The sequence below is a fragment of the Miscanthus floridulus genome, chromosome 18 (assembly GCF_019320115.1).
Source record: "Miscanthus floridulus cultivar M001 chromosome 18, ASM1932011v1, whole genome shotgun sequence".
NCBI lineage: Eukaryota > Viridiplantae > Streptophyta > Magnoliopsida > Poales > Poaceae > Miscanthus > Miscanthus floridulus.
Window position 1 is genome coordinate 12,388,660 of NC_089597.1, and position 20,234 is coordinate 12,408,893.

At 40.3% G+C, this 20,234-nt stretch overlaps 2 protein-coding genes and 1 pseudogene across 3 annotated transcripts; 2 read left to right on the forward strand and 1 right to left on the reverse strand.

The window, feature by feature from the left end:
- The first annotated feature begins 1,652 nt into the window (after positions 1 to 1,652).
- Positions 1,653 to 4,966, forward strand: LOC136521054 (LIMR family protein Os06g0128200-like; annotated as a pseudogene).
- LOC136523302 (uncharacterized) lies at positions 3,445 to 9,119 on the reverse strand. Its single transcript, XM_066517026.1, has 8 exons — positions 9,062 to 9,119; positions 8,818 to 8,924; positions 6,851 to 7,331; positions 6,635 to 6,729; positions 6,478 to 6,544; positions 6,005 to 6,331; positions 5,016 to 5,631; positions 3,445 to 3,720 (listed from the first exon to the last, which is right to left on the reverse strand). The coding sequence occupies exons 1-6, from the start codon at positions 9,117 to 9,119 to the stop codon at positions 6,207 to 6,209; spliced, it is 933 nt and encodes a 310-aa protein (XP_066373123.1). The 3' UTR covers positions 3,445 to 3,720; positions 5,016 to 5,631; positions 6,005 to 6,206.
- A 1,671-nt stretch (positions 9,120 to 10,790) lies between these two features.
- On the forward strand, positions 10,791 to 19,635 carry LOC136523164 (LRR receptor-like serine/threonine-protein kinase ER1). Of its 2 annotated transcripts, none has more exons than XR_010776127.1 (7): positions 10,791 to 11,353; positions 13,676 to 13,808; positions 16,498 to 16,569; positions 16,664 to 16,735; positions 16,829 to 16,900; positions 16,982 to 17,053; positions 17,570 to 19,635. XR_010776127.1 is itself a non-coding variant. In XM_066516940.1 (7 exons), exons 4-7 carry the CDS (start codon positions 16,709 to 16,711, stop codon positions 17,631 to 17,633), a joined length of 231 nt encoding a protein of 76 aa, XP_066373037.1. In that variant the 5' UTR covers positions 10,791 to 11,353; positions 13,676 to 13,808; positions 16,498 to 16,569; positions 16,664 to 16,708; the 3' UTR covers positions 17,634 to 19,635. The 2 variants fall into 2 exon arrangements, 1 of the variants encoding a protein (XP_066373037.1); XM_066516940.1 differs by having other exon boundaries at positions 16,664 to 16,731.
- Positions 19,636 to 20,234: the final 599 nt, after the last annotated feature.

Below are 20,234 nucleotides of genomic sequence, written 5' to 3' on the forward strand. Positions count from 1 at the left end.
TTGGCAAATAAAAATGATGGCTTGTACAACTTTATTTACAATGCCATTAATAAGATTGTTTTTAAGTAATTATTTGGATTGAGAAAGAGAAAATGTTATTTTGTGTGCCTATCCGGGTTGTATTGATTGATTGAGAAGGTGGGTGATATTTATCGATTGATGAGAAGGTAGCGAGTCACACCGTATTCTGCATTGGTGTCAACGTCATTTAATTCTACTAGAACGCAAGAATTTCATTACAAGGGTCATTTTATTTTCACAAGAAATTGGAAAATTTCATGTGTTCTAAAAAGAATCTTAGTAGGTATTTCATCATTTCATATCACATAAATATTTGTTTTTTTTTGCAAAACCAATATACTCCTTCCGTCCCTAAATATCTGAATTGGAAAATTTCATGTGTTCTAAAAAGAATCTTAGTAGGTATTTCATCATTTCATATCACATAAATATTTGTTTTTTTTGCAAAACCAATATACTCCCTCCGTCCCTAAATATCTGTCGTTTTTACTTCCCGAGAAACAACTTTGACTATATATATATAAATATTAATATGTATGGTATATAATTAATATCATTAGATATATATTTGAATCTAGTTTTTTAATAAATTATTTAGAGATACAAATGTTGCACATATTTTCTACAAATCGAGTCAAACTTTCGCCACGAAAACGAACAACGACAGTTAATTAGGGACAGAGGGAATAGATGCAAACGTTGGCATATGACACTCCTTACGGACACACCCACGCTTATAAAAAAGCACACCATACCCTATGCGACATATGTAGAGATTCATTAAGTCATTATATGGACCTCGTTATCGATGGATAATTGCCTACCATAAAAGAATAGAACTATTGAATCCTAAAATAAATCTTAAAAAATACGGTCACCCATGTTAGCTTTAGAACTTAAACTCGACAAATTCTATCATAAAAACCTAGCCATTAGTTCAAAACGAATAGGCATATATAATTTTGTTAAAGAAGAGTATTTTTTTATCTTTTATTAAACCATATAACATAAGTAAATTTTGTTCCCCAAACATCAATTTTGCTCATGTCATTGTAAACCATATAACGATTTTGAACTTTTTGTTTACCGATGAAGCGATTTCATTAACAATTCATGCAGTGTCTAAGGATGGATACAAAGTAAAGCAGGACATATCTACAGTTCACAGACTCAAGGGCTGGATTCATCATGATACAAACCTAGAGAAAATGAATGTTTCCGTATTGATTGAAAGGTATGGCAGAGACCCTACCCATGTATATCGGGCACTTCTCCATTATATTCATCATTTTATTTGTGAAAATGAATGTTTGTTTTCCCATAAAACAGAATTGGTTTAAACATTTTCGTCCTATTGTAAAACGATTTTCCAAAGTTGTCCTTGGGAGTACGATGATATGTTATTTTTGAATTTCATATATTAATTAAGTGTATTAAATACATAAATAAATAAATAAGATAAATGAAAGAATAAAAAAATCCTGTCGCCTGCGACCAAAAGAAAGAAAGAAAAAAACTCACCCCCGCCCACCGAAAAAAGGAAACCAAAACGGCGTGCGCGCTGGCCGGCTGACCCCAACTCCGTCCGCTCGCACAGGCGGAACCCAACCAAACCCACCCCCACCCCCCTACCCCGACCAAACCGCCCGAGCCGCCGCCAGCCTAGCCCACGCTGTTCGCTCGGTTCGCAGCTCCCTCCCTCGCTTCCTGCACCCACCGCCCGCGGCGCTGCCCAGATCTCGCTCGCCGGTGGTGGCCCCCCACCCGCCGCTGGCGCCGCCGGAGCGAGGGGGACTGCGCAAACCCTAGTAGGACTAGCATTTGGAAGCGGAGGGGCGCGAGATCCGGCGGCGGCCGCCCCGATGGGGGACTTCAACGTGGCGCTGGTGATCGTGGCGGCGGTGGTGAGCGTGCTGGTGCTGCTCGTCAGCGTCTACCTGCTCGTCAACTACCAGCACCCCGACGACGTCAACCAGGCCTACTTCCCCAAGCTCGTCGTCGTGCTCGGCCTCACCGTCGCCGTCCTCTCCATCCTCATCTCCCCGCCGACGTCGCCAACCGCCAGGCCTGCCGCAAGGCCGTCTACAACGGGGCTTGCAACCTCACGCTCCCCATGAAGACGCTCTGGCTCGTCGTCTACATCGTCGACGCCGTCCTCGTCTTCCTCGTCATCCCTTTCGCCATGTTCTACTACGAGGGCGACCAGGACAAGTAACCTGCTCCTCCCTCGCCGCTTCCCTCCTCCTATTGCCTGCGTCTTCATCCCTCCTTCATCCCCGCTGATGGTTTGGATCCGCCTTCCCTGCAGGTCCGTCGGGAAGAGGCTCAGGACCGCTCTCATGTGGGTCGTCGCGTCTGCGGTGGTGCGGCCTCGTCCTCGGCATCTTATACGGTGCGCGCGGATCAGTCCATGCTCCCCCATTCCTCTCCTCATCCCCCACTCAGAGTAGGCTGATCCCATCTCCATTTTGTCGCTTCAGGACTTGTTGGTAAAGTGGACTTCACTGTCAGGCACCTATCTTCAACGGTCCAGACATTTCCAAACTCATTTTCTGGATTCTCAAGTGGCCAGCCTTGCTTTAGTCAATTGCCCCGTGTGGTTAGTCATTGATGGAAATATGGAATTACCCTTTTCTTTGTTGATGACTTTTAGTCTGTTTCTGCACTGTCTTTACGTTTCACTGAACGAGTACTAGTCTCTGACTCCATCTATTTTTCAGTGTGCGGCTTCTACCGCACCGGCTAACTCGCAAACAACTTGGACAATGCGTGCTACCTTCCCTTAATATGTGGTTGCTCTTACTACAATCGTTGGATCTGTGCTTTTCACGGTGAGTTTAGTTTAAACTTAATGGCTTGTGTTATGGACATTTTTGGTATATGTATTGCTTTGTTCAAATTTGCCATATTTTTTAGATATGGTATAAGTTGAATCTGAAATATGAACACTGTGCTCTCCCCACCATTTAGTACTGCTGTAACCTGTAATCATGCTGTCATCTTTCTGCATTTTTTTTCTTCCATTTTGCTGACTATACTTTTGTTTGGTAGATATTTGGTGGTGTCGGAATTGCCTGCCTTCCATTGGGACTTATATTCTCATTTATCCGGCGTCCAAAAGCTGTAATTACACGCTCACAATATATAAAGGTGGGACTACATTCTCATGTACACCGTTTTGATCATAAAGGATGCTCGCCTCACTTGTGATCAATCTTTCTGTTGCTAGTAATTATTTGGATATCAATGCTTCGTTGAGGTTAAACATGTGCCCTGCAGGAAGCAACTGAATTGGGAAAGAAGGCCAGAGAGTTGAAAAAAGCGGCTGAAGCTCTTCACCAAGAAGAAAGAAGTGGGAACAAGGGCCGGAAATGGCGCAAAAACGTGAAGGCTTTAGAAAAGGTACACATTTTTATTTATTGGAATTGCTCTTTCCAGGCATTGATAATGTTTAGCAATTACTTCCACAAAAACCACCACCACCATATTTAGCCTTTTACACGTGGTGTTATAAAGTAACCCCAAGAGATTAGTTAATGGCATATGTCCTTTACAGATGTAGGCATGCTACTTCAAATACGTAAAAGCTAAGTACCTAGCTATATATTTAGTGTAATGGTAACAACTTAGGTTATTGAGGGTCTCTGCCTCCCTTTTAGCTACTGGGTACTCTGCGGTTTGCAATACTTAGTCTCATGTCTGTCAATGATCAGAATAAATAAGAGTCACATGTCTGTCAATGATCAGAATAAAGAAGATATCAATTTCAAATATTTGGTTTAAATAAAAGTTGGAAGTATTTTTAACATGTACTCCCTCCAGTCCAAATTATAAGTCGCTTTGACTTTTTTGGTTCATCCATTTTGCTATGTATCTAGACATATTATTATATCTAGATGCATAGCAAAATGGATGTACCAAAAAAGTCAAAGCGACTTGTAATTTGGAACGGAGGGAGTATTTATAGAAGTCATCGCATTTTGGAGTTTTGGTGGTTAACAAGTTCTCTCGTTGAGTTGGTGTCCATGTGCATGCCACATGATGTTGTTCTTGTTCATATGGTACTTGGTCCCTGATTATTGTAGTGTAGACCTTTTTCCCAACGTTCCTGTCATACCTTTTTGTGTATTGTAGTGACACTAACTGCTAAGTTCAATCTTTCAAATATCAGGAGTTATTACTTCTGGAAGATGACATGAAGGCTCTAGAACAGATGTATCCTCAAGGAGAACAGGTAATCCGACGTAAATTATCATGTCATACGTTTTTTTATGTTTAATATTCTCTCCTTGACACCTGTTATGGTACAGGCTGAGGCTACTTGGGCATTCACAGTCCTTGGGTACATTGGAAAACTTATATTTGGTGTTGTTGGGTGAGTGCAAAACTTTTGCCCTGTATCTTAATCAAGTGCACTTTCCAAAGTGATCTCTTTAAAATGTTGTTGTGCTTGCAGGTTAATTGTTTCAATAGCTTGGGTTGCACATATCGTCATATACTTGTTGATTGATCCTCCTCTATCTTCTTTCCTGAATGAAGTCTTCATAAAGTTGGATGGTGTTTGGGGTATATTCTGATCTTGCATTCTTGTTAACTTATGCTGCTGAGGAGAACAATCCAATTAATCTTCTGATTTATGTACCAGGTCTCCTTGGGACTGCTGCTTTCGCGTTCTTCTGCTTCTATCTCCTTATTGCAGTGATTGCTGGGGATTTGATGCTTGGTTTGAAACTTGTTTTCATCACAATTCACCCGATGAAGTAACCAGCTCATACCTTGGCATACTATTTTTTTTCCTGCAGTTTTTCGGCAGCGGATGTCGGCGTGGTGGTGTTCGGACGCGGGTGTGGCTGCGGATGTGGATGGGCTCGCGGCGGCGGACGGCAGACCAGGCCAGTGGCGCACGGATTGGTGGCGACAGCATGGGAGCGGTGGTGATTTTGGGAAGAAGATCGCTAAACATTTCAGTTTAGGTTGTGTTAAAAAAAATGTACCTGCTGGATGTATGGAAGCTTATCTCCTCCCAGGTTCGGCGCTATACAGGCCCGAGCGGGAGGTAGGCCGGCCCATTTAAAAGGAGTGGATTGAGCGGCGTTGCCGCGCTTTTCGCACCTAGGGTTTCATGGAGCACAGGAGAAGCCACGGCATTGCGGGGCGACGTCGAGGAGGATGGGGGAGCAGAGTGGCTGCATTAGCAACCATGCAATGGTTAGAAAGCAGATAAGAATGAACATAGGCAGTATAGAACAATTAGTGATATAGATTAGCATATTGCAAACTCAAAAGGCCTCATGACATGTAGGACATGGATATGTAGGGAGCAGAATAACGTGATTAATATAGTCCTGAAGAGAAATAGCAAAAATGGCATGGTGATAATGGTACCAGCGGACTGAGCAGGTAGAACGGTGATTGTAGATAATGAAGGCAACTTGGATCAAGAGGCTGTATTTTTGGAGAACAACTAAGATTTGAGCTGAACATGATGGAGGGCAGACCTATCAGCATAATATGAGAACTGCAGATTCCAAGTATCTGTCTTTTAGTTGCTGCTCTTTGAATGTCCACTCTCAGAACAATGTCACGACCTTTACCCGTGTAGTGATGAATCTAGATGGAAAAAGTAACATGTATGAGAACTTTATGCAGGGTGATGACATCTTCAGTTTTGGGAGAAAAAAAAACACTTGGTCAGAGTTTTTCTAGAATTTTAGACCCCAAATACAGACAAATTCTTGGGCTCCACTATGTAGGCAGACTGCGTTCATTCCATTGTGATTTTTAACACAAAATACACATTTATCATTTCATTTTTAGGAGAACTATGAATTAGTATCAATAGATATTAGCAGATTCTTTCAATCAAGTCAATGTAAAGGGGAATTGAGTAAACAACACATAGCACTACAGAATGCTAGAGACATTGAAGCTTGAAAGTCAGTAAGCAACATTTTTCCACTAATCCATAGAATTAAAGCAATACCCCATAAGATGTTGGAAAGCTGTGTACTTATCCTGCTGGAACCGAACAATATACCTTCTTGGAACAGAGGCTTCATCATGCTTCCTGTCAGCTGTAGCAGGAGAAGAAGCGTTCGTCAGCATTGGTTGAACCGACGTTGCAAAGAAATGTCAGTGAACAATGAGCACAAAGAAACTCATAAGAGCAAAAGGGAAATATCCATTTATTTTCTGCAGTGAAAGCATGAAAACTCTCCGTTTTCGGTCTTGGAAGCTGCAAACAGTCTCCGCCTGGTGCGTCTAAAATCGGCGTGTTGCTCAGATTGAAGTGGAATGGAACTCTCGCAAGCTGCAGGCACGAACACGAAAGAATTTTAAATATGCTTAGGTGTAGTGATAAATCTGATCACTACTCCTTGTGTGTGCGTTTCAGCAGCAGCAGCGACTGAGTTCAATTGTAAAGTACGCATTGAAAATATCCTGATTTATCCATACCTTGATGATAGATATGCAGGTCGTGGCCATTCATGGACCTGCAATTAAAACATCCACGAACCTGCAGCTAAAAGGTAGCGAACATCATACCGTGAATTTGACATTCTGTCGAGCACATTACATGCAGCGGCCACCAAGAACAGGAGAGGAAGCATACCAGGAGTCGTGTCTGTTGAACGGACAGCATGTTGATGGCCGCCAGCGATGGTAATCGCGTGGGAAAATGGATCTGCGGCCAGAGGTACCTGCCCACTGGGGATTAAAAGCTAAACAAAATAAGAAAAGAGGCGGAGGTGAAGCTCCGGTGGGCGGCACGGCAACGGAATCGGAGGAACCGGAGATCGAGTGGAGGAGGGATAAAGCAGTGGGCTACATCTGCCTTCTCCTGCGAGGTCAGCAGTAGCATCGAGGGGAGGTACATCTAGCTTCTCCGGCGATGACAGCAGCAGCGTGCAGGCGAGCGCAGCCGCGGTACGGCGTGCGTGGATGCGAGGACGCTGCGTGGGGGCGGGGACGGTGGAGGTGACCGTGGCGGTGTCGCTGTCGACGGCGCGGAGCGGGGGACGGCGGGTGGACGCGAGGACGCGGCGTGGAGCCGGGGACGGCGGAGGGTGCCGGGTCGGCGCCGCTCCCGATGGCGCGGAGTTGGGGACGGCGGCTGCGAGGACGCGGCGAAGCGGACAGGCTTGGGCGGCGGCGGAAGACGGGCTGCTGCGGCGCGGAGCGTGGGGCGCACCCGCCGCCGCATCAGGAGGGAAGGAGAGAGAGAGAGAGGAAGGGGAGGGCGAGATGGAGGTGAGGCCAAATTTTGGTAAAGTTCGAGGGCTTTTTTGAAAAACAAAATGAGAGGAGGCCTGGACTGCGGGTTGATTCGACTAAAGTTCGAGGTTTTTTTGCAAAAAAACCACGCCTCGCCCGATCTGGGCCGTCCGCGTGCCCGATTGAACGGCCGGGAAAAGCAGGCGACGTGGCCACTCTCGCCGGCCAGCTTTTGGACCCAGGATTCATATGGTAAAGATGTACAAAGCTAAGATTGATTCTTTACATGAATATTTACAGGTGCAAATGCGAACATTTGGACAAAACACGGTCATTGAAAAACTTGAACAACATATTGTCCTCAATTATGATATTTCAAATAATGTGTTGGTTTTACAAAAAAGAATCTTTATAAGAGGCATTGACTAAAAAGATTCAATATGGTTGACAATTTCATTCAAAATACATAGTAAGATGTAGTTACAACAAGCCAAATTGAAGCATGCAAAGCAAAATCATTTTTCTTTCTTTAAAACCGAAGCGACGAAGTACAGAGAGAAGTCAAAATCACGTAGATAAATATGTAAACACGATATAGTCTTCAACATATGCATTATTTTTCAAAACGTGGCAATCCCCATTCCATTACAGAGGCAACGGAAACACAAGCAGTTTAAGACTTGTTCAGAGCAGCAAAAGAAAGCGCTAGAGGTAGCTAGATCGCATCAGGAGATAGAGATAGCTAGACCGAAACGATAAATAGGAACAACACACTGGTTACATTAAGGTTCAGAGACAGAACATCACAAAATTCGTGCAGATTACAGAACATTGATTCTGCATCAAGCGTCTTTCCACATCCTCGTCTTGGTTACTGTCCTTGATCATCAGAACATCATTGGTCTGTCCGTCCTCCTTATCCCTCCTTATCCACAGTAAATTTAAGAAGTTGTCCAACCCGTTTGAAAAGAGCAGACATGATATGGAATGGAAACTTATTCACACCCAATAAGTTAATGTCTTCTCTCATCCTTTGACACAAGGCTAAAAAAAAGACCTTTGTTAAAGTTGGGAAGCAGTTCTAACTATTTTTTTTTCTATTTTAACCTCTATGTAATAACAACAATATATATGTTTGTAATTAAACTAAAATTTATTAACAGAGGTTCTGAAAATTTATGTAATAACAACATTATGTTCAATAACATCTTACAAAAATATTAGGACACTGGGCTAACTAAAAATCTTGTGTAACACAGGATTAACATTTTTCCACGCAGGTAAGAAAATATAAGGGAAAGAAAACAAATCACCTTTATAATGTTCTGTTTTTGTATATTCACCTCCACACTCTTCCAGAAAAATCAATCGGTTAACTTTTAAGCTCACACGTCAAAGAAGACTAAGGCAGTAACTCTTGTGATTTTCATTAACGATATCATCCTACCAAAACTGGTATGTAAGAACCACATCTGGATTGACATTAGGAGGAGTTAGTAACTTTATCAGTTCTTGAAAAAAATGATAAGATTGAATGAGATGTTTCATCGATCCCTCAGGAACATAATTCTTCACAGGTACCTTCCCTTGCAACTTCGGCGGCTTAAAGAATTCACACCCAATGGCTTTCACTTCTGCTAAAAAAGCTTCACCTTTAGGAAGTAATCTATCAACCTGCTCTTCGGCACCTGCAACAATTTGAATAAAACATACATTAATCAAAACCAATCTGACCTCCCAAAGACAAACAATGTCAGATTGATTTTGATTAATGTATGTTTTATTCAAATTGTTGCAGGTGTCCAAGAGCAGGTTAATGGATTACTTCCTAAAGCTGAAGCTTTTTTAGCGGAAGTGAAAGCCATTGGATGTGAATTCTTCATGCCGCCGAAGTTGTATGGGGAAGGTACCTATGGAGAATTATGTTCCTTAAGGATCGATGAAACATCTCATTCAATCTTATCATTTTTTTCAAGAAGAACTGATAAAGTTACTAACTTCTAATGCCAATCTAATGCGGTTCTTATATTTTAAAAGTTAACCGATTGATTTTTCTGGAAGAGTGGAAGTGAATATACAAAAACAGAACATTACAAAGGTGATTTGTTTTCTTTCCCTTATATTTTCTTACCTGCGTGGAAAAATGTTAATCCTGTGTTACACAAGATTTTTAGTTAGCCCAATGTCGTGATATTTTTGTAAAGATGTTATTGAACATAGTGCTTTTATTGCATAAATTTTCAGAATCTTTGTTCATAAATTTTAGTTTAACTACAAACATATATATTGTTGTTATTACATAGACGTTAAAATGGAAAAAAAATAGTTAGAACTGCTTCCCAACTTTAACACAGGTCATCTTTTTTTTAGCCTTGTGTCAAAGAATAAGAGAAGACATTAACTTATTGGGTGTGAATAAGTTTCCATTCCATACCATGCCTGCTCTTTTCAACCGGGTTGGACAACTTCTTGGCTTTCCTGTGAATGAGGGATGAGGAGGACGGACAGGCCAATGATGTTCTGATGATCAAGGACAGTAACCAAGACGAGGATGTGGAAAGACGTTTGATGCAGAATCAATGTTCTGTAATCTGCACGAATTTTGTGATGTTCTGTCTCTGAACTTGGATGTAACCAGTGTGCTGTTCCTATTTTTCGTTTCGATCTAGCTATCTCTAGCTCCTGATGCGATCTAGCTACCTCTAGCGCTTTCTTTTGCTGCTCTGAACAAGTCTTAAACTGCTTGTGTTTCCGTTGCCTCTGTAAGGGAAATGAGGATTGCCACGTTTTGAAAAAGAATGCATATGTTGAAGACTATATCGTGTATACATATTTATCTACGTGATTTTGACTTTTCTCTGTAATTCTTCGCTTCGGTTTCAAAGAAAGAAAAATGCTTTTGCTTTGAATGCTTCAATTTGGCTTGTTGTAACCGCAGCTTACTATGTATCTTGAATGAAACTGTCAACCATATTGAATCCTTTTAGCCAGTGCCTCTTATAGAGATTCTTTTTTGTGAAACCAACACATTATTTGAAATGTCATAATTTAGGACAATATGATGTTCAAGTTTTTCAATGACCTTGCTTTGCCCAAATATTCACATTCGCACCTGTAAAATATTCATGTGAAGAATTAATCTTAGCTTTCTACATATGTTCCTTATCCTTGAGATCTTATAATATGTAAATGTTTTGAATTTGGTATGAAATTTATGCCCATTCTGATCTTAAAGTTTTAACTATCACCTAGACTCACATACTAAAATGAAATGATTCATCACTTAATGCTATGCAGTCTCTCCTGTAGTAGTTTTTAACGGCCTTCTTTGGTGTGGAAACAAAAAAGAGGAAACCAGAAAGACTTGTGTTTGCATTGCACAAGTGGTACTTTACTGCCTTCCAGTCTCTCCTTAACATACTTTACAAGGTTGATTATGCTTTAACCACCTATTGTGTGCTTGCTGAGAGTCTAAGCCTTCATCATCATCTTGTGCCTTTCAGCTGAACCAATAAGCATAATCACTTGACACAGTCACATATCATTAGGCTTAGTTTATGGTTTTGCAGGGTGCTGATGTTGGACCACTATGTTGATCAAGGTCTTTGACTTGATCACTTACGTAGTTTCTATCAGCAAAGATTTGGGTTGATTTACAAGTAGTTCTTCATGGCAAAAATGCCTTTCGGTCAGTGCACGCGCCCAACTCTCTTTTGCATTATTACACCGTTGCATGCTCTTGATCTTAGCCAAAAAGTTCAGGGTAGGGGATCAAATTATTGTATTGTTATGCCTGAAAGGAACAAGTATGGGGCGTGTGTTCGATGGAGTACACGAAGAATGGTCCAAGGTCCAAGCCTGTATGCACCAAGGAAGAATCTTGGGGGATGTAAACGAGCATAATATTATTGTATATATTTGTATGAGCAAAACTACAGGCGCTGCTCTGATTTGGAACACACTGTTTCTGCATACTAAGTGGAGCAGGATTAAGATACAGTAATCGTCACCCAGATCATTTGCCATTGGTTTATGTGCGTGTTGGAAGAGCAGGTGACACCAGGAAAGGAAATATGATGGAATCCCTTATCCTTGGGGATTGCTGGTGCCATTCAAAGTACGCTTGTAGTCCACTACGTCTCTCCTGTTTGAAACTTATGTTGCAATTAGTGTATTGTTAACTGTTATTTTTCTGTGAGATGATCATATCAAGTAATAAGAGAAGCCAAGATAAGATGCCTGTATATAAGAAAATAACTGAAGGAAGCTGATGACAATGGTGAAGAAACTGGTACTGATTGATCAAAACCAATTCATCTAACATGAATTCCACCTTTGATTTAGATACCCAATCACCCAGTTGTTGTATCAAGCATTATTACTGCAAAAAATTATATATGGCAGGTATCCTACCTAGATTTGTATAATTTGTGTATTTGTATAATCTACATGAGAAGACTAATCATGATCAGCAGTACTATTATATAAAAGAAATGGCTATGTGCAAAAAATTATGTATTTCATCCTGCCGTCAAAATTTAGGATGAGCATGTGTATCTTTACACCCTACAGATATTTTTTTGCTTACGCAACATGTTGAGTAGCAGAGTAGGTGCTCCGGTAGTCATACTGCTTTCTAGAACCTATAATAAATAAAGAAATGAGGAAGGATTAATTGTTGGCTAAACAAGGAGCTAGGATTGAGCAATGATTGCAACAACCATTTGTAGCCAAATTGGGCATCACCTTCACAGCTGATGCAGCATCTATCACCATTTGCAATTGTTTATCACCTATGGCCTCATGCCAAATCTTAACACATTTTGTTCTTTTTTCTTGGCTTTAGCATAGTAACATGAGAACAGGCAAAACAAGAGTGAAGCGTATTGTTGCTCAGAGGGGATCCATCAAAGTGACACCTTACCAAACCTTTTTGATGCTATTGAGAAATTGGGTGTGCTACTTCTAGTGCTACTGACCAGAGAGATTTGACCTTTTGTTGTAAATAAACTCTAATAGCTTGAACAGCATTTACAGTCTCATTGACCAGCCTAAAATACCTGTAAATGAACTGAAAATAAAATTGTTTGAAGTTTCAACCAGCTGGTAGCAAAGTTGCTGGTGCTCTACTTAGCTTCAGAGAAGCTGAGAAAGAAAAGAAAAAAAAACGCCAAATTATTGCAGACCTTATCCTATTACTATTCTGCACCAATAATGGGAATATTATTTGTCATAAAAACTGTCTCCTATTAGTGTAAGGAGATATTATCTTTTGCATCAAGAAGATCTTCATGGGACCCTCTTCCAGAAAACACGCCAATGAATCACAGGACAAGAGAAAATGGAGGATCACCCTGGACACTTCATTCCAAATCTCTCTTTTATCTAGAAGGTTGCCGCCACCCCCCCCAACCCCCCCCCCCCCCCCCCCCCCCCCCCCCCCCCCCCCCCGAAGTAAGTGCAGAGTCAAATACCCGAATTTTTATGTACAGTATACAAGTTCATGATTTTCACATGATGTTCCCTTTAAGTATCTTGTACCCTTCTACTGGTCATCAATATCTTGTACAACAATAAACATCACCTGGAAAATCAAGGGAGATTAAAGAGAAAGCACATAAACAACACAACCAAATCATTGAACAACTAACTTCTTTTTGTTACTACTGCAACCACACACCCTCTCTTATATATATAAAAATATATCAAAAAAGGGAAAGAAACCACGCACACACACTTATATATATAAAAACATATATATATATATATATAAAAGAAGAAGAAAGAAACCACACACACTCACACAAACAACACCAAGAAAATCTCCGCGCAGATCCAAAGCCCCTATTCTTGAGGTGCAGTCTCCATCAGCTTCTTTTTTTTTGCCATCTTTTTCATGGCTTTGAATTTGTTTTTCGCAAATGTGACCTGCTCCTCTTTGCTCCCAGTCTTGGAGCTCGCTGCTTGCTCCCCACCCACCACCACTGGGCTCTTTCAAATTTTAAATTCGATTAGTTTGAAAGCCCAACTGAAATGAAGCCCACCGGCCACGATTATCTAAGAACATCTCTTTCAGTTCGGCAGGACCTTTCAGTTTTCCATCCTCTAAATTAATAGGGAATTTTCTCACATATGGAATACTGAGTTTTGAGTTCAGAAAACCTCACAGCTTTGAAAATATGCTCCAGCTACTTTGAAGTTGTGTTGGTGCAGTACTACAGAAATAGGATGCATCCACAGTATACTACTGAGTTTTTTTTTAATGTTCTTCTCCATAGTAGTTGTAGTGCTCTGTTCTTATTAATCTTTCCTATCCATGAAAACAAAACAAATAAATCATTCGGTTAATTAATTACAATCAACAATGATATAAATTGCAAGTACCGAGCACAACAATTTTAGTTATGAGGATATGCAATATGTCCCTTTTTGCTTGCAGGGTTGCCTATTAGTAAGGAAATCATTCTTCCATAAGAATCCTTCCAACTTTGTTGACTTGGGTGGTGGTGTACTGGGCTGTACGTGGTTTCATTCTAGTTTCAGAGCAGCCACTGCACTGTCCCTCAATATTGGTCCGTTCTTATCATCTATAAGCCCTGATCTATTCTATACAATTGTCATTTCTCTCTATGCAGTTGATAATGTATGCAATTATTATTATGCTGTGCAGTGTGTCCACTACAATGATAGTGAAACCTGGTTCTGACATTGATTTTCTGCTTGCCAATCAGAAATTTGGTGTTCCTAGCATGATTGATTGGGTTGTGGTTGTTTCTGTAGTTGTTTCCGTTAATTAGGTTTTGGTTGTTTAGGTTTTCATGGTTTCTGGGTTGGTTTTTTGTCGTGTGTGCTGTTGCTTTTTCGCAGCTGCGGCAGATGACGAGCGACCGGGCACTGGTTGGAGCAGGGTTGAGACCGGCAGTGCTGCTGCTGCTGCGCTCCTAGGTGGCACGACGGTTTCTGACAGGGGCAGGCGTGGATGAGGCCATTAGTGCCACGGACGGAGCCGCTGGGGCTGCTCTGTTCTTTCCATTCTTCATAATCTCTGTCTCCCTTCCTGCACTGACCTGCAGATCGAATAGCTTCAGTTCTGACCCGCAGAACCATAGTGAATTCACTAAAAAATTAACTACGGTGCTAGAATCTTGATAAAATCATGGGGTTTTGTTGATTAAAGTTGTTTAGTTTTGTAGAAACCTTTGATGGTCTGGTCATTCCTCGTTTTTTATTAATTTTACACAGATGATAAGTACTATAGTTAATTCTTACGAGCCCAGACGGTCGTGTTGTCGGTGGCGGAGTTGCCAGCTTGCTGGTCGTTTTGTCCTTGTCCTTTTATAGAGAATTTTTTTTTCTGTGATTTGTGGTGTCCTTGTCCTTTCATAGAGAAAAAGTTGTTTTCTGATTTGTGGCAACACATTTCAGAGGAGAGAATATGTGATTTGTGCTTGCCCAAGCCAAGTTTTTGTCCTTGTCCTTTCATAGAAAAAAAATTGTCTCTTATGATTTGTGCTAACACTTCATGAACTTTGTTAATTCTGATTTGTGCCAGCACACATCTCATTTTTGTCCTTATCCTTACATAGAAAAAATTGTTTATTGTGATTTGTGCTAACACATATTGAAGTTTGTTTTTTGTGATTTGTGCCAGCACACACCAATTATTTGTCCTTGTCTTTTCATAGAAAAAATTGTTTCTTGTGATTTGTGCTAACACACCTTTGCATTTTTATTGTGATTTGTGCTAGCACACATCATATTTTTGTCCTTGTCATCCTATAGAAAAAATTGTTACTTGTGATTTGTGCTAGAGCATTTGTCATTCTATATTTGTCATGATTTTGTGGTTGTGTCCTAGTTTGTCATCTATCTTTGTTAATACTGATAAACAAGTCATCCTTGCTGGTTTTCCCTGTGTTGTGCATGTCTGCTTCATTTCCCAGGATATTTTGTGTTTTTTCCATAGTAATTTTCAGCAAAAGACTTATAATATGTTTTTGTATATTATATGACCTTTTGCTGCCACTAATTCATCCTCTCTGTCCTGTTTAAAGAATGCAAAACAAAGCACTGGCCAATGTGGTTTTAGAGTGTTGTCTAGTCAATTTTGTGCTAGTCTAAAGCAGAGTCCTAGACACATGCCTCTTAGTAGTTTAGAGAGAATTCTGTGAGCTCAAGAAGTTCTGAAGCTGCACCAGTAGCGGTAGGTGCTGATGATGAATGTAGCTTTGGTTTCACTGCCTCACTAGGTTCTCAGGACCACAGTACATCTTTCATGTGAACCTTATTTGCTTTAGAAAACTGACAGTAAGCGAAAGGTATTTATTTGGTTCCTTTGATGAATTCGGCTTACTAATTTGAACTGGTTCTGCTGTGTTTTTTTATATAATAAAGTACGTTATATATAGTGGTTTGCTGAAACTTTCTCGATTTTTCTCTGAACATTATCTTTCTTGTAAATTGCCCTGGTGGTCAAAAGTTACTGCTCTGCCACTATAAGTTAGTCCAAAAGACGAACTCATCAATTGAGTACCTTTCGTCTGCTCTAGTCATCTAATGGGATGGACTTCATTGTATACTTCTGAACATAGTTGTGACTTTCACTCCTGTGCTCTATTTTGTAAAACTCAAAACACTTAGCGAAAGGCAGATCAACATATTTGTTGCTTATTAACTTTTGGGATTCCTTAACTAAATTTATGCACCTCAAGGTGGAAGATGATAAGCTGAGTTTGTAGCAGACTTGTTACAGCCATCATGTTCTACCCTTTTGGCTTGTCGGAGTCATATTTTCCTCAAGTGTGAGCCTGATTATGCACCTCAAGTGTTAGTCCAAAAGACGAACTCTCCTATTTATGAGAAACAAACAAATTAAACACAAATATTAGTAGTTGCAATCAGGAATAGTGTAAATTGCAAGTATGTAGCACTGCAATTGTAGTTGTCGTAATATGCAATAAATGCAATTTTTGTTTACCTCATGAGTATAATTGGGATTTACTTGCTTTGAATCAAATTTGTAATAACTTTCAATATTTATTTTCAAATCTCTTGCCGAAGCACCCTGCATATAAAAAGACAAATTGATTAGCTTAGAACTAAGTAGTTTATTTCAAAATTCAATGGCACAAGTTTCAACATAAATATTCAATAAGGGGACCCAATTTTCCTTGTCTGCGCTTGTGTTGGGCTGTGTGCTCACTACTTTGGATTTTAGTTTCCTGACCTATGTTAATTGGTGTCCTTTGCATTTACATTCAGCGATCTGAAGTCAAATGGGCTATCCGAGTAGATCCCTGATGAGATTGGCTATTGTTCATCACTCAGGATGCTGTTAGTTGAACTTCGAGTAACATGTTTATTTGTAGTTGTGGCATGTAGGTTTTAGCATAAAGTGCTTTTATTCAAACTTGCCTTTTTCGTTTAGGGACTTTTCCTTCAACAACTTGGATGGTGACATACCATTTTCAATATGAAAACTGAAGCTCCTGGAAAGTCTGTGAGGCTTCTTCGCTCTGAAATGTATAGAAATACATGTCATTTTGGCTTTGGATGTTTTTACAGATGTTGTGGTGCTGTTTGTGATTTCTAGGATATTGAAGAACAACCAGGTGATTGGTGCGATCCCATCAACATTGTCACAACTCCCAGATTTGAAGATTTTGTAAGTTACTATTGCTACATGATTCTTATAAGTTGGATCAACTAGGATGGTTCAGAATTTCTAATGTGATGCGCACTCCAGGGACTTTGCACAAAACAATCTGACTAGGGAGATACAAAGGCTTATTTATTTTAAGGAGGTTCTTCAATACTTGTAAGTCATCCTTTGAGGTTCAAAAAGTTTGTACTAGTGCTGGACTGCTGGTAGTATACCTACATTGTTACTATATTTAAGGGCATGCCTGCTCAGGAAAAGCTGGGAAACATTATTAAGTTTTTATGGTTTGGACATATTCTTGTGAAATGGCATTCAAACACATAAGTTGTTACTGAAACATCAAGTAATTTCTTCTGAGTTCTGTGGCTAAATTAGTAACTATAATTACTAGGGGCTTGCGGGGCAATCATTTAGATGGAAGCCTCTCTCCTGATATGTGCCAGCTGACTGGCCTTTGGTACTTGTAACTTGCCTAGTTTGCTGCAAGTTTGTTGTGTTTTTTTTTTCTGTTAATTGTGATTTGTGTTTTTAGCGGTATGACTAGAAAATGCAGGACTTACTGAAGTCCTTGCATCAATTTGTTACTTAGGCACTTTGATGCTAGGTTTAGTTCTTCACTTGTCCTATAGCTTTTGATTTACTTAACTTCTGTACCATTCTTGCAATGTACAGAACTGAATACTTCAATTTCTATGATGAAGTTTGTGGAAGTTTTGACAACATGGGGCTACAATAGAAGGGTACAAGAAGAACTAACCGCTGAACTGAGAAGATGCACCTAAGATGATTATAAGTAGTAAACTGCAGCAGGGTTCACATGCATGAGCTAGTTTTTGTAATTATATACATATTCAGTATAATTGCATTAATGACAAGTAGTAGTTGCAGTATTTGAAATTTGCAATTTTCATATTTATGTTCTGAAAATTTCCAGGATCATATTTTTTTCGCTGATCTTCTTTTCCTCTCTTGTTGTGGTTTTTCTGTACATTTTTACTGATTTTCTTCTCTTTCTTCATGCATGTTATCTGGATCCAGAATTGATCGGCGTTTGTAGGGTGCAGTGGCAGATTTGTTATTTTTTCATTTTGCTTGTACCTATGTTTTTTGGGCCGATTGTTGCATTTTGGCCCAAATGAGCAGCAACTTTTAGCGGGTTTTGGTTCATGCGCCCGTTAAGGTTTGGGTGGGCCCGGTAAGTGGCTGACCGCCTGTTCGGTTGGCTGGTTCGTATCGTTGCTGGTTCGTGAAGAAGTACTGCTGGCTGATTTGTGTGAGAAAAATACTGTTCCAGCTAGAAATTTACGATCGTTTACGACAAGCCACAGCCAAACGAACAGACTGGTGGGTTCACGGGTTCATTCGCGGACCCGTTATTGGTGTGGGGGTGACAGAAGCAGCTGCAGACAGCCTGGCCGTTGGATGCAGATCTGGCCGTCGCCTGAAAAAATGTTAGATTTCAGGCACATGAAATATAGCGTCTCCCTTTATTCTGAAAAGACATCCTGTATTGACTTTGTTTGGAAAAGATAGAACTTCGGCCTGTCCATTTGAGCAGTTTTTTTTCTTCCGGATCCTGATTATTCTGTTATTATTATTCCTTTTTGTTTTGTTGGCCTGACTTACAATTCGGATGACCTCCTGACCATTGAATCAAAATCTTCAAATTTTCAGTGAATAATTTTTTTCGAATTTGGCCAAAAAGAATCCTTTAAACATAAGTGGAGAGGCGAAACCTTAGGAAGAACTGAGCAAGCAGATCAGAACTCGCTTATGGCAAACTCGAGTAGCACCCATGGAGAAAGTTGGGATGAGTATGCTGGTTCGCTGATTAGCAGCCTGTTCGTTTGGCTGTGGCTTGTCGTAAACGATCGTAAATTTTCAGTCGGAACAGTATTTTTCTCTCACACAAACCAGTCAGCAGTATTTCTACACGAACCAGCAACGATATAAACCAGCCAACCGAACAGGCTGTAGGAACTGTGCTGAAAAGAAAGCTGCTGGAGTAGAAACGTTGATCCACATGAGCCCAGACAAGAATCTTGAGATCCAAATTTGGGAAAACTTTAAGAACAATAGAACATAAGGCTGCCCTGCTTGCAACTGCTGTGCCACGCACCCTGGCGCCCAATTGTTACACCACCAACCGAACCCTGGGTCTCGCAAAAAAAAGGGTCTTGCTGATTGTGTTCCTGGGCAGTCCGGCCTTTGGTCTCTTTTCTTGGCCCTGTGTTGTGATCCTCTTCTTGATGCAATGTCTCAGCGGAGGTCTTTCCACTAGGGATCAAGTTCCTTTTTAATGTTGAAAGGATGCATAACAGGTGGAAGTGCACTAGCTATGGCAAATGATATTTTCACCAAAGCACTAGTCATCCATGATGAAAATCCCAATTTGCCTGAAACATGTTTCCTCTTTTTGTGCCAAAAAGGCAATGCAAATCCTCTAGAAATTCTACAAATTCCAAAAATATTCAAACGGCTTGATCTTGTATTAATACTTCTGGCTCTGGTTCCACTGGCTGTTACACCCAATATTCATACTGTCTATGGGACCCTAGATACCATGAGACACTTATAATTCGTTCTATTATTCAGTCTGTTTGTTTGTTTTCCTTTCTATTCTTAATTAACATGCATCTGCTTGACTTATTTAATAGGTGTTGACTGTTAACTTGATAGATCAGATCATGTATTTTCCTTTTGACCCAGCTAAGGCCTATACACTTCTGTGCTAGGCAGATTCACAGTGCCGGTCCTGAGGATTTCGTGACCTGGAGCCAGACTAAACACTCGGGCCCTATGATATCAAAATACTAAAAACATAAAACGGTACACATTAAATTGTCTTAAAATTACCTTCTAACGTTTGTTGCAAAGTCGCTAACGATGACATCAATATTGATCTTATCTAAAAATTCCTTCCCCAAACTATTTAACCTCTCTTAAAACAGAGAAATATTGTAGATCTCCAACGATTTTTAACAATTTTAATTTTAAAAAGGTTCTTTCAGTCGACGCTATAGCCAACTTGAATAATAATAATACTAGTAACTACTAGTTCGACATTTACACGATCAGTCTTCACATCACATACTAATAATAATACTATAACGTGATGGATAGACGGATTTTGTATTCAGAAATTAATTTAGAAAAATTGTAGCGGCGTCGCTACTCATGCCATCAATTCTGTGTGAACTGATCAGATTCTAATTTGCATGAATTCTATCTCTGTGCGGACATGTGGCCTAGTTTAGTTTTCAGTAGTTTTATTTTTGGGCCAGCTACTAATTATCTATATAACAGTACATACTTGAGGGGCCCTTTGGCTTTAGGG

Bases quoted from the DNA above. Each gene is read 5' to 3' on its own strand.
- LOC136523302 (XM_066517026.1), bottom strand. From the start codon at position 9,119: ATGAAGAATTCACATCCAATGGCTTTCACTTCCGCTAAAAAAGCTTCA. The intron at 7,332-8,817 runs GTACCTGTGAAG...CCCGCAGTCCAG, and splicing joins CGCCGAAGTTGCAAGGGAAG to GCCTCCTCTCATTTTGTTTT. The intron at 6,730-6,850 runs GTAGCCCACTGC...TTTAATCCCCAG, and splicing joins CCTCGCAGGAGAAGGCAGAT to TGGGCAGGTACCTCTGGCCG.
- LOC136523164 (XM_066516940.1), top strand. From the start codon at position 16,709: ATGAAAACTGAAGCTCCTGGAAA. The intron at 16,901-16,981 runs GTAAGTTACTAT...TGCGCACTCCAG, and splicing joins CTCCCAGATTTGAAGATTTT to GGACTTTGCACAAAACAATC. The intron at 17,054-17,569 runs GTAAGTCATCCT...TGCAATGTACAG, and splicing joins AAGGAGGTTCTTCAATACTT to AACTGAATACTTCAATTTCT.